Source organism: Dermacentor albipictus, unplaced genomic scaffold (assembly GCF_038994185.2).
Source record: "Dermacentor albipictus isolate Rhodes 1998 colony unplaced genomic scaffold, USDA_Dalb.pri_finalv2 scaffold_18, whole genome shotgun sequence".
In the NCBI taxonomy this organism is placed as follows: domain Eukaryota; kingdom Metazoa; phylum Arthropoda; class Arachnida; order Ixodida; family Ixodidae; genus Dermacentor; species Dermacentor albipictus.
In genome coordinates, this window is record NW_027225572.1 from 522,652 (window position 1) to 538,796 (window position 16,145).

Here is a 16,145-nt window from a genome sequence, read left to right on the forward strand (position 1 = left end):
CGGATTCGGCAGCTCTTTCCCCAGGTTGAGAGAAGAAGGCGCATACCCAGTCGAGCGGTTCACTGTCGATCGCAATGCAAACCCGATCTCTGGAAGGTAGGTATCCCAGTCCTTATGTCTTTCCGAGAACGCCACGAGCATGTGCTTAATGTTGCGGTTGACCCATTCAGTGGGGTTCGACTGAGCATGGTAAGTTGTCATTTTCTTGTGCTTAATGCCAAGTGCAGTGCACGAGTCGACGAAAACCTTCGCAGTGAAGTAGTATGCATTGTCCGTTATCAACTGCTCCGGGAAGCCAAACCTGGTGAAAACCTTGATCAACTTATCCATGATCACTCATGCCGTCAGTTTTCGTCACATTCTGTGATCTGTGACTACCAGCAAGAATTTGTTCCTGCTCGGTGTGGTGGGATACAGTCCCATGACATCACACGCCGCGATTTGCCAGGAACTCTGGCTTTCGATAGGCTGCATGAAGCCGGGTGGTCGTTCGCCTCGGGGCTTCACGCTTTGGCACACATGACATGAGCGGGCGTAGCGCCTCACGTCCCGTTTCATGTTTGGCCAGGTAGCGAGGTGACACAACTTAACGTAAGTCTTGGGGCCGCTCACGTGCCCAGCGATGCACGAGTCGTGAAAGTAGCGTAGCAGTGCTCCTCGCAACACGCGCGCTGTATCACCACCTTAAGGAGATCTGGTAGGGTAAATGGTACATGTTAGTTTAAACGTAATATTTTAGAAACGGCTAAAGATATTAGCATCAAATTTCAAGTGCTTACAAAAGATGCTCTTGGGTGTTACAACGCGAGATACTTTTTTGGGTCTAGATGGCTTGCCTTTCTTGTAGCCCACTCCCAAAATTTCATGTGTGTTTACTTATTTGATGTACCTTTTCTCTGCAATCACGCACAGGAATGTGATGATATTACAGTGTTATTCTAAATACCCATAGGTTACATCTGAACTAGAGAGAAATCATATCCACTTTGCAGTTCGCACGCCCCCCCACCCCCCCCCCCAAAAAAATGTCTCCTTGCACAAAGCCACAAGGGGAATTTCTTCCCATGTAAATTTTTCCAGTGTTACCATTCATATCAGCTGGGATTTTTTTTAGTTCAGAATAATTATGACTGGCTGTAGTACATGTGTACAAAGTTTCACGGGAATGGGATGAATACTTTCCGAGAAAAGGTACATTGAATTCGACAAATTCATAAAAACTTCAATTTGAGAAAAATTAAGTTTTATGTTCGAATACTGCGTGTGGATGCTCAAAATGCCACTGGAGAATATAGTTCACTGCGGACTTTCTTGCAGGTGTCTCCAAAACCGTTCTTCGTGTTCCTTTTTAATCCGTTGTCCTTCCTTGCTCTTGACAGAGTCATAGAATTCTGCCATGTCAACACGCTCTTTGTCCATCGTGTCGAGGGCAATACTACAAAACAAACCTGGAACGATTCCAAGGGCCTCCAGAACAGCTTTTCTTGCAGAAAAACCGTCACTGTAGTAGGCTACAGCATTGTTAGTAGCTGTCTTCAATGTGTAAGCACTGACAAAGTTTTCTCACCAGATGAGTTGCTTGAGCGACTCATTGGTGTTCTGTGTTCGTCAATGAATGCATTTGCTCAGAATACTGATTACCTTTGAAAGTTCTCTTTCTGCTCTATTTGCTGGACGATCGTGCCATCTTTTGGGCAAGTAATACGTTTGAAACTCGAAACAGAGGCGATCACGACCACGTAAGCAAAAGCAAGAGTTGGATGTAATATAGTTCTTTTCTACAAAGAACTATTACGTCAAAATCTTGTTTCGAGTTAACAAATTCGACATCGCTCTGCCATCTACTAGCCGCCTGGTTAGCTCAGATGGTAGAGCGGCTGCCCCGGAAAGGCGGTGGTGACAAGTTCGAGCCCCCAACCAGAACGAATTTTGATCAACTGCGACGCTTTCCTTACGAGGAACCCGTATGGGATTCCTTATTGCTACGATTGGGTGGACGTCTCATTTTCTTTTAATTAATATATGATTATTTTAGTACAAATCATTTACTTAGCACACACACAAGCAAAAAAAAAAAAATGAAAAGCACGCCGTAACGAAGAAAACAGCGAACGATAACGATAAAGAAACCGGCCTCCGCCCGCCATTTTTAAACGTCAGGGCACGCGGTACAATTCGGCGCGACATTTGAACCGCTTTGAGCGGGTGCTCGAGGTCGCGCTTCCGCAGATTTGTTCCTCATAGTGCAGTCGATTTTTCTGTGCCAGAATTGCAAATTTCATTTTTTGAGGGGTTTACTCTGAAAAAAATCAAATTTTATGAGGGTAATCGAATTGCACCTACCATACCCCCTTAAACGCCTCACTGGTGTCGTCCTCAGTGGGAATATACATCACCAGGACGCTGTCGGAATTCAGCAGATAAGAATTCAGCGCGCTCACAGCATTACCAACTGTTCCCAAGCGCTTAGCACCGACAGCAATACCAGCTGCCTCCATGTGCGTGGCGGCCGCGCCACCCTGCTCCCGGAGCTCGTCGAGCACTTTTCGACAAAACGGGTCCTTCTGCTGAGCCTTGAACAGCTCCTCTCTGCTGAAGACAAGTCCTGCGGAACTGGCATCTACGTGGTTCACGCTCTCGCCCAGGATCGACGGTTGTTTCGCATCCCTTACTCGGGCTACGACTTGGGTTTCTCCCTCGTCTCGGACTGGCGCTCGCGAAAGTGCGTCAGTTGCGGCATTGCTTTTTCCTTTGCGGTAGCGTACGGTGAAGTCGTAACGCTGCAGCAGCAGTGCCCAACGGGCCAGGCGGTCACTCGGCTCGCTCAAGCACCTCAACCAAGTGAGAGCCACGTGGTCAGTCTCAATCATGAATGCCACTCCATCGACGTAATAGTCAAACTTTCGCAGAGTGAAAACTATCACGAGGCACTCCTTCTCTGTTACCGAGTAGTTCCTTTCTGCCGGCGTCAACAAACGACTCGCGAACGCAACCGGTCGGAGAGTGCCTACGTGCTCCTGAAGCGAAATTGCACCTAAGCCTAGGTCGCTTGTGTCTGTTTGAATCACAAACTCCGTATTCAAATCGGGCAGCTGCAATTCGGTCGTGTCAGCGAGCACCTTCGTGAGGCCACGCAGTGCCGCCTCCTGCTCTTGACCCCAAGTCCACCGTTCGTTTTTTCCTCAAGAGCTTCGTCAAAGGCGCTTGCACTGCCGCGCAGTCTGGAATGAATTGGCGATAAAAGTGCGCCGATATCTTTCGGCGACAGGTACCTCAGTATAGCCTCGAGCTTATCCTTGCTCAGCAAGATGCGGTCGTTGCCCAGCGTGAATCCCAACAGTGCTATTCTGCTCGCAGCTATCTGAGCTATGTTTGGGTTCAGCGTGATACCCGTGGACCTCAGCCTGTCTAGGACGTCTCTCAAGTGGCGCAAGTGCTCTTCGAATGTTTTCGAATAAAACACTATGTCGTCCAGATATGCGAGAGCATGTTGCAACATTGCGTCTCCTAGCACTCGGTCCGTCAACCTCTGATAAGTAGCGGGAGCTCCGACCAAACCAAAAGACATTCTCTTAAATTGAAAGAGTCCCCGGTGACAAGTGAAAGCCGTTTTCTCTTTGTCACGCTCGTCCATTTTGACCTCAAAGTATCCGCGACTAGCATCGAGCGTCACAAAGTACTTTGCGGAAATGAAGGGTAGAGGGTACGCATCCTTCTTCGTAACCTTATTCAGCCTGCGGTAGTCTACACAAAGGCGATAGGTATCGCCCTTCGGGAAACTAAAACTACCAGGAAGCCCTATGGACTGCTTGACCTTTCCACAACGCCTGTGTCGATGAGTTCGTCTAAGGCGGTATCAAGTGCTTTCCGCTTAGTCAAGCTAATCGGCCGAGGATTAAATTTCCATGGTGCAGCGTCACCTGTGTCTATCCTGTGCCTGACTAGCGTAGTGCGGCCCGGACGGTCCGTGAAAATCGCGTCGTATTCGTACAACAGCGACGACAGTCGCGCCCTTTCTCTCTCCGGCATATTGTTGACCTGACAAAAGTGGGTGCGCTACCCCTCGCAGAACCGTGGCGCACTGTTCTGCCCCCGTGTCTCTCTCCTCGCCTTCGCCGATTACGGTTTGCTCGCTTGGCTGTGGCAACCATGACCTACTGTATTAGGTGGGGCTGTGGCCAGGTGTGGCTCGCTCGCGCCGCGCCTGGAGACTGGCGTGTCTCCGCTGCCACGGGCGCTTTTGTGAAAAGCTTTGGGTCCCGAGTACGGGACCCAAAGTCCCGTGCTCGGCCTGGCGCGCGGCCGCCGAAGCCTCAGTGGCCTGAGCGCCTGTCGCTCCACTCCCGCCCGCCGTAGCTTCCTTGAACTGCATTCGGCGTGTACCCCTCCTCCGGTCTCGCATCGGCCCCACGTTCATGTCACGGCGCGCTGAGTGCGGCATTCGCATAGGCGTACGGGTCCAAAGCGCAGTCTGATAATTTATTTATTTATTTATTTATTTTATTTTCACATACTGTCAATCCCTCATGGGATTATAACAGGAAGGGCAAGTACATAGGGTAGTGTTTGCGAACAAAGAATATAAATAGATTATATAATCATAAGTGTGTTATTGCAAAGGTTTTGGTTTCACTAAACAAAAGAAATAAGTAGTTCATCACAAATGCAATATTTGGGCATAATATACTATAACAAGGAAGAATCTGAGAAAACCAGAAACCAAACAAGAAAAAGAAAAAAAAAACACCTGAAAGCACATGTGATATACAATACCTAATGAACATGACAAACAGGATGCAGTCATGCGTATGATGCATCATACGAAACGCACACTCATAGATTAAAGTGTTAGGCTATGAAGATTGGTAACAAACCTGGCTATGTGTCAGAGCTGTAAGGCAAGGAGGTGTTCTTCCACTGAATTAGCAAATGTATCTAGTGAGGAGCTGTTACTAATGGATTCACTAAGTTTATTCCACTCTCTTATGCTAAAGGAAAGAAGGAGTTCTTAAAGCAATCGGTATGAAAAGAATGCTCATTGAGTGTTTGTGTGTTTTTATGCCGTGTCGGCCGTGTTTCATTTCTGGAGATATATCTAGAGGTATCGATATTAAGCTTCTTATGTAAAAGCTGGTACATAAGTTTAGAACGGGCTAGTACAGCTCGGTTTTGTACTGTTAGGATACCGGCTTTGTTAAGTAGTTCGGTGGGCGAGTCTGTTCATTTATGTTTATTGTATATATACCGTAGAGCTTTCCTTTGTACACCTTCTAGTTTTTTAATTAGTTGTTTAGTGTGTGGAAACCAGATAACATTTGTGTACTCAAGGACTGACCTGACGAAAGTTTTGTAAGCCAGAAGTTTTGTATCGGGTGGTGCTAGTCTGAGGTGCCTTCCAAGAAAGAAAAGGCGTTTCATTGCAGTTGCTGTGACATTATTTATATGGGAGTTCCATCTGAAGTCATGTGTTAACGTTAATCCGAGGTACTTGTGTTCATGAACTCGTATTAGTGGCACATCGTTAACGGTATACGTAAAGTTCGATTTATTTTTTTTTCTGGTGATTGAAAGAACAGCAGATTTCTTAGTATTGATGGTCATCTGCCAGTGGGCACACCAGTTAGACACAGCTTTCAAGTCGTTGTTTAATGTTATATGGTCATGATACGAGTTAATATTTCGATAAAGGATGCAGTCATCTGCAAACAGCCTAATGTTTCCTGTGATTTTTGCGGGTAGGTCATTAATAAAAATTAGAAATAAAACGGGAGCCAGAACGCTTCCTTGGGGGACTCCCGATGTTACCCGGGCTGTCTGGGAAATCTGTCCATTCACTTCCACAAACTGGGTACGGTTAGTAAGATAGTCGCAAATCCAGTCAGTTATGGGGCCTGTACCTAATGTAGCCTCAAGTTTCCTTATGAGCTTTTTGTGTGATACCCGATCAAACGCCTTCGAGAAATCGAGTAGGATGAGGTCTGTTTGTCTGTGTTGGTCGTTATTAAATGATATGTCGTGGGTTAGTTCCAGTAGTTGAGTGATTGTAGAAAGGCCTCGGCGAAAGCCATGTTGATATGGTGATATTATACTCTCCTTTTCTAAGAAAACGGTTATACGTTTTAATAGGATGTGTTCTAGAAGTTTGCACACGGTACTCGTAAGCGAAATCGGCCGAAAGTTGGACGGGTCGTCTTTGCAGCCTGACTTATGTATTGGGACAACTTTTGCGGATTTCCAATCCTGTGGAAGAACAGATGATGATAATGATTTGTTAAATATTATACAAAGGTACTTCGTCATCCATTCTGCGTACCTTTTCAAGAAAGCGTTGGGTATTTTATCCGGGCCTGGCCCTTTTTTTGTGTCCAGGTTTAGGAGAAGGTTCAGTACTCCGGCCTCCGTGACGGTGAGGGGGCTTAGTGTGCTGTTAATGGTGATGTCAATTTGGGGTAGTTTCCCATCGTCAGATGTGAAGATAGAAGAAAAGTAGTTATTTAGTGAATTAGCGCTTTGTTTGCTAGTTTCGGGCGACACTTGGGGATCACTTGATGCCTTAGGATTAAGGTAGTTCCAGAATTTGCTTGGTGAATTTCTTAGAAATCCTTGAAGTGTGTTTGTGTAAAAGTTTGACTTCGCTGTCTTTATTTTAGATTTCATGTCTTGGATAGCCAGAGTAAGATTACTTCGAGATGAAGGTTTAGGTGCTAGTTTCATTGATTTTTTCAGACGTTTGACTTTACGTTTGGCATGAATGATGTCACGTGAGATCCAGGGATTGTGCTTTCTCGTTTTTTTAACTTTAGAAGGTACATACTTAGAAATACAATGAAACATAATTTTTTTGAAACCATGCCACAATGTTTCGATGTTTGTAGTGGAACGTATTGAAAGTTCTTCAAAGGCGGTAAATTCACTAGATAAGTAGTCAATATTACTCGTATCGTCTGCTCTACTGAAGTCCGGGTAAGTGATGCGTGGTTGGGAAGAAAATGTATTATGAGCTGGTACAGAACATAAAGTAATCTTATGATCAGACATGCCATTAATGAGTTCAAGGTGCGTTTGCTCTAACGGAAAATGATGGCTCAAAAAAACTAAATCAAGTGTGTTGGAAGTGGTTCCTTGAACACGTGTGGGCTCTGTTACGATTTGGCTAAGATTCAGTGAAAGCACAAGTTCGAAAAGCATATCAGCACTTGGTGAGTGGTGTTCAAATGTTTGCCAGTTCACATCAGGCAAGTTAAAATCCCCTAGAAGTATTAGTCTGGCCCCCAAAACGTTATTTTGCGCATACAAACACAGTCTTTCCATCACTTCAACCTCACATGAGGGACTACGATAAATACAGCCGACGACAATATTGCATGTAGAAAATGTTAGTTTACAAAAAATTCCTTCCACTCCTGTGACATCAGGTAATACGATATAAGGGATGTCCTTTTTAATCAATAAGGCGACGCCGCCACCACGTGTTAATTGGTCTTTCCGTACGATTACGTAGTTTGGTGGTGTGATTTCAGCATCCCTGATATCGATTGTTAGCCAAGTCTCAGTTAGAGCAACAAAATCTGGTTCGATACCAAGAAGTAATGCCTCAAGGAAGTCAGTTTTCTTTAGTATGCTACGCGCATTAATATTGCAGAAAGTTATTTCTGACGTGGCGCGTTGCGCCGAGTGCGCGTTGTTTGCCTTTCTGCTTCCTGGTTTTTTTTGCTCGAGATAGCTGAATGCGTTTGGATTAGGGCCACATCATTTGTTTCGTCATCCCATCGGTAGAGGTCATCATTGATACGCAATTTGTCGTAGGACAGCGATACCTTGTCCCCAGATTCTTTTCTAGCTTTCGCGTAGTTCCACAGTTTCTTCCGGATGTTTCTTACACGCCATGAAAAATCTTCGCCGATTGAAAAACTGCTCCCCTTGAGCTTATAACAGTTGCTTAGGATTTGTGTTTTGTCGCGGTAGTCCAGGAGCTTCAAGATAACCGGTCTGGTTTTTTTAGCTGCTGGCCTGCCCAATCTGTGAATCCTTTCAATCGTTACATCCTCGACTTCGAGGACACTTTTAAGAATTTTTTCGTGCACTTTGTGTTCAAGTGAGCCTTCGTTTTCCTTAGCTTCCTCGGGAAGACCGTAAACAATTAGATTCGATCTTCTTGAGCGATTTTCAAGATCGTCCACTTTTAGTTCAAGTGATATTAGTGCTTTCTGGAGGCTATTAATTTGTTCCATGCATGTAGAAACCTTGGTATCGAGATTGCTTAGACTGTCAAGTTTTAAGTCGATGGATGTTAGACGTTCTTCCTTAATAACACGAATGTCGTCTGAAATTTGTTTTAGCTGCTTGGAAAATTGATCATAATCAGGCCCAGGGTTACTTTCCACATCCCCTGCTATAAGCAGTAATTTAGAAACATGCACGCAAAACTCACATAACAAATTTGAAAGCAGCCTTGGGCATGGCAGCACAATTAGGCACAATTCATTGGATTTTAGGCATTTCCCAAAACGTTTGCTCACCTGTATGGCAAAAACAAACGGGTTTGAGCTCATCGTGCCAGCAGCGCTACCATGCCCAGTGGTCCGTTGCAGTCTGTCGCCTCCTTTTATGGTTGGTGGTGCCCATAGCCTCGCTGTGGTGGCGCTGAAGTCCGTGACGTCATCCAGCGTTGTTGTTGCACTGTAATGGTGCTGTAGATCGGGCTTATCCCAATAGAATGGCGCGGTAGGCACTTGGGATCCAAGATACCCTGGAAGATAGGTCGAGTTTGTTTTCACATCCCGGCCTTTTCCTTCGTACCCGGCTGGTGTGAGCAGTAGGGCGGCGATCTGTATGGCAAAAACAAACGGGTTTGAGCTCATCGTGCCAGCAGCGCTACCATGCCCAATTCCCAACTACGATGGATGCGCTCCTCAGCGAACGATGCCGACACGTCGACTCTAGACGAGTGTGAAGTGACCGCGCCGGCGTTCCACGCGCAGCGGATAGATGGATGGAAGGTAGGAGCGTTCCCTTTGAAACGGGGTGATGGCAGTTGCCACCATGCTCAGATTTTTATTTTGCATTGTACTTTTATCTGTGTTGTGTGTTATTGAAATTCTTGATTTTCTTTAAATACGTCTTCCTACCTTATGTCACCTCTCTGCTTTTGAGCCACCAATCCTCCAATTGCCTTTTGCTAATTTCCACCGTATATTTATTTACATGACTATTATTATCTCTGAACCCTAGGGCCTTGGGAAGCGTGACTGTGGCCGCATTGACATCGGGATTGATACCATCACATTTTTATATGAGGTGTTCCATTGTTTCTACATATTTACCACGCACAGTACATGTCTTCTCCTTCGTTAAATTTCTTTTTATAGCTCTGCGTTCTAAGACATCCTGATCTAGCTTCAAAGAGTAGGGCACTGCCTCTTGAGTTATCATAAAATGCTTCCTTCCTGATCTGCTGTTTCCAGTATCGATATAGTTCCACACTATGCTTCTTTTCCATTGAATTTATCCAATTTTTACCTTCCGTGTTTTTAACCTGTCGTTTAATGCTCTGTCTTTCTTCGTCCTCATGTCTAGCATACTTACTGGTTAGCTTCCTAGTTCTTTTCCGCCATTGTGAGTGAACGCTCTTTCTGTATAGGTATTTAAACACCTTAGCTGCCCACCTGTTATCGTCCAATTTCCTCAGACGTTTTTCGTATAGGATTTTGCTCTAAGCTTCCCGTGCTTCAAACGATGCCCAGCGAGGCTCGATTGAGAGCGCCGCGGGTGGTGGCGGACGGTAATATCGCGCCGCGAGGATGTCCCCCTGGATGCGCTTCGCCTCGGCGGTGAGTTCGTCTAGGTCTCTAAACCTACATCCTCTGAAGTAGGCCGCGAAAGTGGGGTGCGTCTGCCATGTGACGCGCTCAACTTTCTCTGCATCGGTGGCGAGAGGGTTTGTGAGATGATAAGGTTCGTCCATTGCTCGAACATACTTCAGCAGGGACTCGTCCGGATGCAGGGTACGAAGCTGCAACTCTCTCGTCAAACGCCACTCGTAGTTGGCCAAAAGAAATTCCTCGCGGAACTCTTCTATTGTGGGGCATCGGTATCCGGTCACTTGGAACCATCGAGCCGCCTGGTCAGTCACCAGTGAAACCGGGATCACGCGTGCGACGAGTTCGGCGTCTGAAAGCCCGGTTGCTTGCTGGTAATACAGCAGACGGTCGAGGTACTCGCTTTCACTCGTGTGATCTTGGTACCCACTGTAGGTAGGCATGTCTACCTTTATTTATTTAATAATACTGCAAGCCAATACTTTGGCCCAAGCAGGAGGGGCATGTCACAAACAAGAAAACACAGAAAAGCGTATACAATGTAACATGAAATGAACATAATGCACTAAAAGAAGCACAAATGATAACGTCAACATCGTTAACTTGCACAAAAATGATTTTGCAATGCAGCCATGAAATCTTTAGACTGAAATACACTAATGGGAAGTGAATTCCAATCGTTCACCGTTCAAGGGAAAAAAACTGTACTTGTAAGCGTTTGTTTTCGCGAAGATCGGTGCAAGCAAATACTCATGACTGTGTCGTGTTCTCCTTGTAGAAGGCCGAGATATGGAAGCTGGTAGCGTCATGTTATTTTTTCCAGAAAGAGTGTTATGTAGTACTACAAGACGATTAATTTTTCTGCGTATTTCGAGTCTCTGTATTCTATTTTGTAACATTATTGAGGACGGCGAATCCTTCCTGGCATATTTCCCGTAAATAAATCTCACTGCTTTTCTCTGTACTCGCTCAAGTTCTTTTGTGTCTTTCATGGTATGCGGGTCCCAGAGTTCGGAAGCATATTCTAACTTTGATCTCACTATTGCATTGTAGGCTAACATTTTAGTCCTTACAGGCACGTTTTTAAGCTTTCTTTTTATGAACCACAATTTTTTTAGCGCAGCTGAGCAAACATCCGAGATATGAGTTGACCATGTAAGCTTATTGTTGAGGGTAACTCCAAGGTATTTGTATTTGTCGACTTCGAGGACAGTTCTATTTCCAAGTTGCTACGAAAAAATGCTAGCAGATTTTTTTCTTGTTACGCGTAAAAGTACAGTTTTTTCCGCATTGAGCTCCATTCCCCAATTAGAACACCAGTCAGTGATTTCTGCAAGGCATCTTTGCAGCAAAAAATGATCATCATAGGACACAATTTCCTTGAAGATAACACAATCATCCACGTATAACCGTATGGACACATTACCAGGAATAACATCAATCAAGTCATTAACATAGATTAAAAATAACAATGGTCCTAGTACACTGCCCTGAGGGACTCCTGAGGTGACCTGACGTGCACTGGAAGTACAATTCCTAATATCAACAAACTGTTCTCTGTTTTTGAGATAAGCACATATCCACTGTATGATACCAAATGGGAGTCCAATTTTATCTAATTTATGTATTAGCTTTGCATGGGGAACTTTATCAAAAGCTTTGCTGAAGTCCAGAAAGAGCACATCTATATGTCCAGATAAATCAAGTATGCGGGATAGCTCATGTACGGTTGTTACGAGTTGAGTTACAGTGGAGAGTCCTTTCCTGAAACCATGCTGAAAAGGTGATAGTATGCTATGATCTTTCAAAAACTCTTGTATAAAACCAGCGACAATATGTTCCAATAGCTTACAACACGAGCTAGTAATAGATATAGGACGGTAATTTGAAACAGATTGGCGGTCTCCTTTCTTGTGTACCGGCACAACACGTGCTTTACTCCAGACTGATTGTATTGCACCTACTTTTAAGGTTAACTGGAAAAGATTAGAAATGAATTCAGATAATTGCTCAGAATATCGCCTCAAGAAAGCATTAGGAGTGTTATCGGGCCCAGCTGACTTCTTAATATTTATATTTAGAAGCAATGCCAGGACACCTTCGCGACTGATTAAAATATTATCAACCAATGGGCTACTTGTACTGGAAAGTTCACACTGATCACGTTCTGTAAACACACTTTTTTATTTATTTATTTATTTATTCAAAATACCTTACAGGCCCGAAGAATGGGCATTGGGTAAGGGGGGGAAAATTGACACAGTATAAAGAGCAGCAAACAATTATACAAAATTATACAGTTATACAATGCTTTGTTATTAAAAACACAACGAAGAGTCAAGTTTACACCACGTACATAATTCTAAATAACAAGAAAAAAAAAAACATACAAGAAGCAACACAGACAAGTTTTTTTTTTTTTTTAAAGTAAGAAATGAATGTTTATGTCGTGACGGAATTTTCCTTTGTTAGCTTCAGCTACCAGGATATCGGGAAGGTCGTTCCACAAGCGGATGACACGTGGAAGCGCAGATGAGTTAAAAGCGTCTGTTTTGCCGTAGATGCGTGTGAAAGAAAGATGATTATGCAATCTGCGTGAGGTGAAAGGAGAAACTTGAAGAGCTATTGGTGATGGCCTCGGTCCGTGAACGTACTTGTGAAAAAGCAATATAAGTGCTACATCACGACGAGTGGTCAAAGAAGGAATTGATAGATTGTTTTTAATTTGCGTTATACTTTCGCTCCAGTTGTAATTTTGTGAAATAAATCTAGCGGCTTTGAAAATATAAAAAGGGCACATATATAATATATATATATATATATATATACATATATATATATATATATATATATATATATATATATATATATATATATATATATATATATATATATATATATAAACTTTGAAAATATACATTGAAGTATTCAGCAATGCAGTGCGCATCCTCTATTTCAATTCCGTTGACGTTAATGCTTTGTATCTGTTGTTTTCTCTGGCTTAGATGCAGCCAGAACTTTTTAGGATCGCTAGAAATAAATTCTTCAAGATTCAAGCTGTAGAACTCATCTCTAGCCGAATTTACCTTTCGTAGGAAGTCTTGTTTCAGCTGCCTAATCTGCGGGGTTGTAGCTTTGTTCCTCTTTCTCAGCCTTTTTATTTTACGCTTGGTCTGAATAATATCTCGATTTATCCAAGGATTTAGGCGCTGTTTTCGAAGTACTTTTAACGGGACAAAGTGCTCCGTACAGTACTTTACAGTCTCCTCAAAACGTTGCCATGAAAGTTCAACATTATTTTCGATTATACCAAGTTGCGTATCTAAATAATCTATAATCGCAACATCATCTGCCTTAGTGAAATCTCTAATTGTTTTAGCTGTTCTGTGGTCTTGGTGCTTCTGCGCAGGAACTTTCCAGCAAAAAGATATCAGCTTGTGATCTGATATACCAGGCTCGACCGTTGTTCTTCCATCAGAAAATACTTCGCTCAGGAATAGAAGATCGAGAATAATATTTCCACGGGTGTCACTATAAACAGCCTGCTGGAGGCCCAGGCTGAACATAATATCTATCGCCAAGTCACCAGAAACCGATGAACCATAGTTTAAACGATTCCAGTTTAAACACGGTAGATTAAAGTCACCTGCTATTATTAAGTTTTTTCCCTTTAGTTTCAGAAGATGATCATACAACTGATGCATAAAAGAGTCATCAGCCCCTGGGGCCTGATATACAGAGCACAAAAAAAATGACATTCCCGAGATAGATACCTTCAAGAGTAAACTTTCGTGTTCCTTGATTTGTTCTGCAACTGTTACATGAACACTGGATTTTGTTATGACATCAATACCGCCACCGCGAGAAACCCTGTCTTTTCTGTACAGATGATAGTTCGGCGGAACTATTTTGTCGTCGCGAATGGCTCCGTGCAACCAAGTTTCGGAAATGATGCAGACATGGGGGTCATATAACAAAAGCAAATCTTCCAGCTTATCTGTTTTATTTACAATACTTCTGGCATTGAATGAGAGAAGCCGGAGCTGGTGTGCCTGCAAAAGCTAGCTTTCGGACGTTGAGCTGTTCGTTCTATAATTTTGTTTGCGGCTTGGTGTACTATCAGTTCCAGAAATCTGTTTACGGGAGTTGGAGGCATCATCCCAAGAAAAATACTGGTCATCAATTCGCAGCTTATCGTGAATCAGCTGAACCTTTTTTCTGCTATCTTTGTCTGCCTTCGCACTAGTCCAAAGCAGTTTGCGTTTGCGCCGCGTGTCAGTGCAGTAATCATTCTGAATAGAAATGTTTGAACTTTTTAGCTTAAATGCGTTCTGCATGACTGAATGTTTTTCCGTGTAGTCCTGGAAATACACGATAATCGGCTTGCCATCTGAACGCCTCCCAAGGCTATGTATTCTTGCCACCGACGAACAGCTCAAGCCCAATTTATTCAGAAACACGTCGTTTAAAACCTTGTCACGTAAAAGCGACAAAGTTTCATTGGGAATTTCCGGAACGCCAAAAACTATCAGATTTGATCGCCTGCTTCGATCTTCTAGGTCGATCATCTTGGCTTTCTGTGATTTTAGTACCTCTTCCATTTTACATACAGTTGCGACCAAGGTAGCAGCTGTGCTCGTATTTTCTTGTACAACTTCTTCCAACTGAGTCAAACGTTTGTCAAAACAATCAACCGCTTTTTCTGTATTTTCAAGGCGCATTTTCAAGTCCGTAATATCATTTCTTATTGCCTGTTGTCCTTCTATCAAGGATTGAAACATTTCTTCAACTGTTGGTCCAGGATTTTCCTCTCAACATCGCCACACAACATCAGTTTGCAGGAGCAAAAACAATCATAGGCTATACTTATACAAAGTTGAGGGCACGGCAGAACAACTAAAAACCTATTGTCACTACGAAACGAACAGTTGTGACCAACCTGTACAAAGAAGATGAGGCGCATGGTGAACGACCTGCGCCAAGCGCTTTCGCCCTGCCCACTGAAGATCCTCGGGTGCGGGAGAGTCTTTATAGGGGTAATGGCCGGTGACGTCACGAATCCATGGCTCGGGAAAGGAGGCGGTTCGATGATGACGTTGAGTATCCGAGCTTGATTGCTGATGCTTGGTGTTGTCGATACCGGCGTTAGCGTGGTTGCAGGCGATGAACCTTGCGCTGACAGCAACAGAGCCTGTACAAAGAAGATGAGGCGCATGGTGAATGACCTGCGCCAAGCGCTTTTGCCGTGCCCACTGAAGATCCTCGGGTGCGGGACAGTCTTTATAGGGGTAATGGCCGGTGACGTCACGAATCCATGGCTCGGGAAAGGAGGCGGTTCGATGATGACGTTGAGTATCCGAGCTTGATTGCTGATGCTTGGTGTTGTCGATACCGGCGTTAGCGTGGTTGCAGGCGATGAACCTTGCGCTGACAGCAACAGAGCCTGTACAAAGAAGATGAGGCGCATGGTGAAAGACCTGCGCCAAGCGCTTTTGCCGTGCCCACTGAAGATCCTCGGGTGCGGGACAGTCTTTATAGGGGTAATGGCCGGTGACGTCACGAATCCATGGCTCGGGAAAGGAGGCGGTTCGATGATGACGTTGAGTATCCGAGCTTGATTGCTGATGCTTGGTGTTGTCGATACCGGCGTTAGCGTGGTTGCAGGCGATGAACCTTGCGCTGACAGCAACAGAGCCTGTACAAAGAAGATGAGGCGCATGGTGAAAGACCTGCGCCAAGCGCTTTTGCCGTGCCCACTGAAGATCCTCGGGTGCGGGACAGTCTTTATAGGGGTAATGGCCGGTGACGTCACGAATCCATGGCTCGGGAAAGGAGGCGGTTCGATGATGACGTTGAGTATCCGAGCTTGATTGCTGATGCTTGGTGTTGTCGATACCGGCGTTAGCGTGGTTGCAGGCGATGAACCTTGCGCTGACAGCAACAGAGCGTGTACAAAGAAGATGAGGCGCATGGTGAAAGACCTGCGCCAAGCGCTTTTGCCGTGCCCACTGAAGATCCTCGGGTGCGGTACAGTCTTTATAGGGGTAATGGCCGGTGACGTCACGAATCCATGGCTCGGGAAAGGAGGCGGTTCGATGATGACGTTGAGTATCCGAGCTTGATTGCTGATGCTTGGTGTTGTCGATACCGGCGTTAGCGTGGTTGCAGGCGATGAACCTTGCGCTGACAGCAACAGAGCCTGTACAAAGAAGATGAGGCGCATGGTGAATGACCTGCGCCAAGCGCTTTTGCCGTGCCCACTGAAGATCCTCGGGTGCGGGACAGTCTTTATAGGGGTAATGGCCGGTGACGTCACGAATCCATGGC

At 44.7% G+C, this 16,145-nt stretch overlaps 2 protein-coding genes across 4 annotated transcripts in view; one reads left to right on the forward strand and one right to left on the reverse strand.

The window, feature by feature from the left end:
* Positions 1-16,145, forward strand: part of LOC135900796 (endoplasmic reticulum transmembrane helix translocase) — a 602,974-nt gene that overhangs the window by 375,882 nt on the left and 210,947 nt on the right. The window lies entirely within an intron of this gene.
* Positions 7,647-8,861, reverse strand: LOC135900721 (uncharacterized). Its single transcript, XM_065430262.1, has one exon. It carries the CDS (start codon positions 8,859-8,861, stop codon positions 7,647-7,649), a length of 1,215 nt encoding a protein of 404 aa, XP_065286334.1.

Bases quoted from the DNA above. Each gene is read 5' to 3' on its own strand.
- LOC135900721 (XM_065430262.1), bottom strand. From the start codon at position 8,861: ATGAGCTCAAACCCGTTTGTTTTTGCCATACAGATCGCCGCCCTACTG.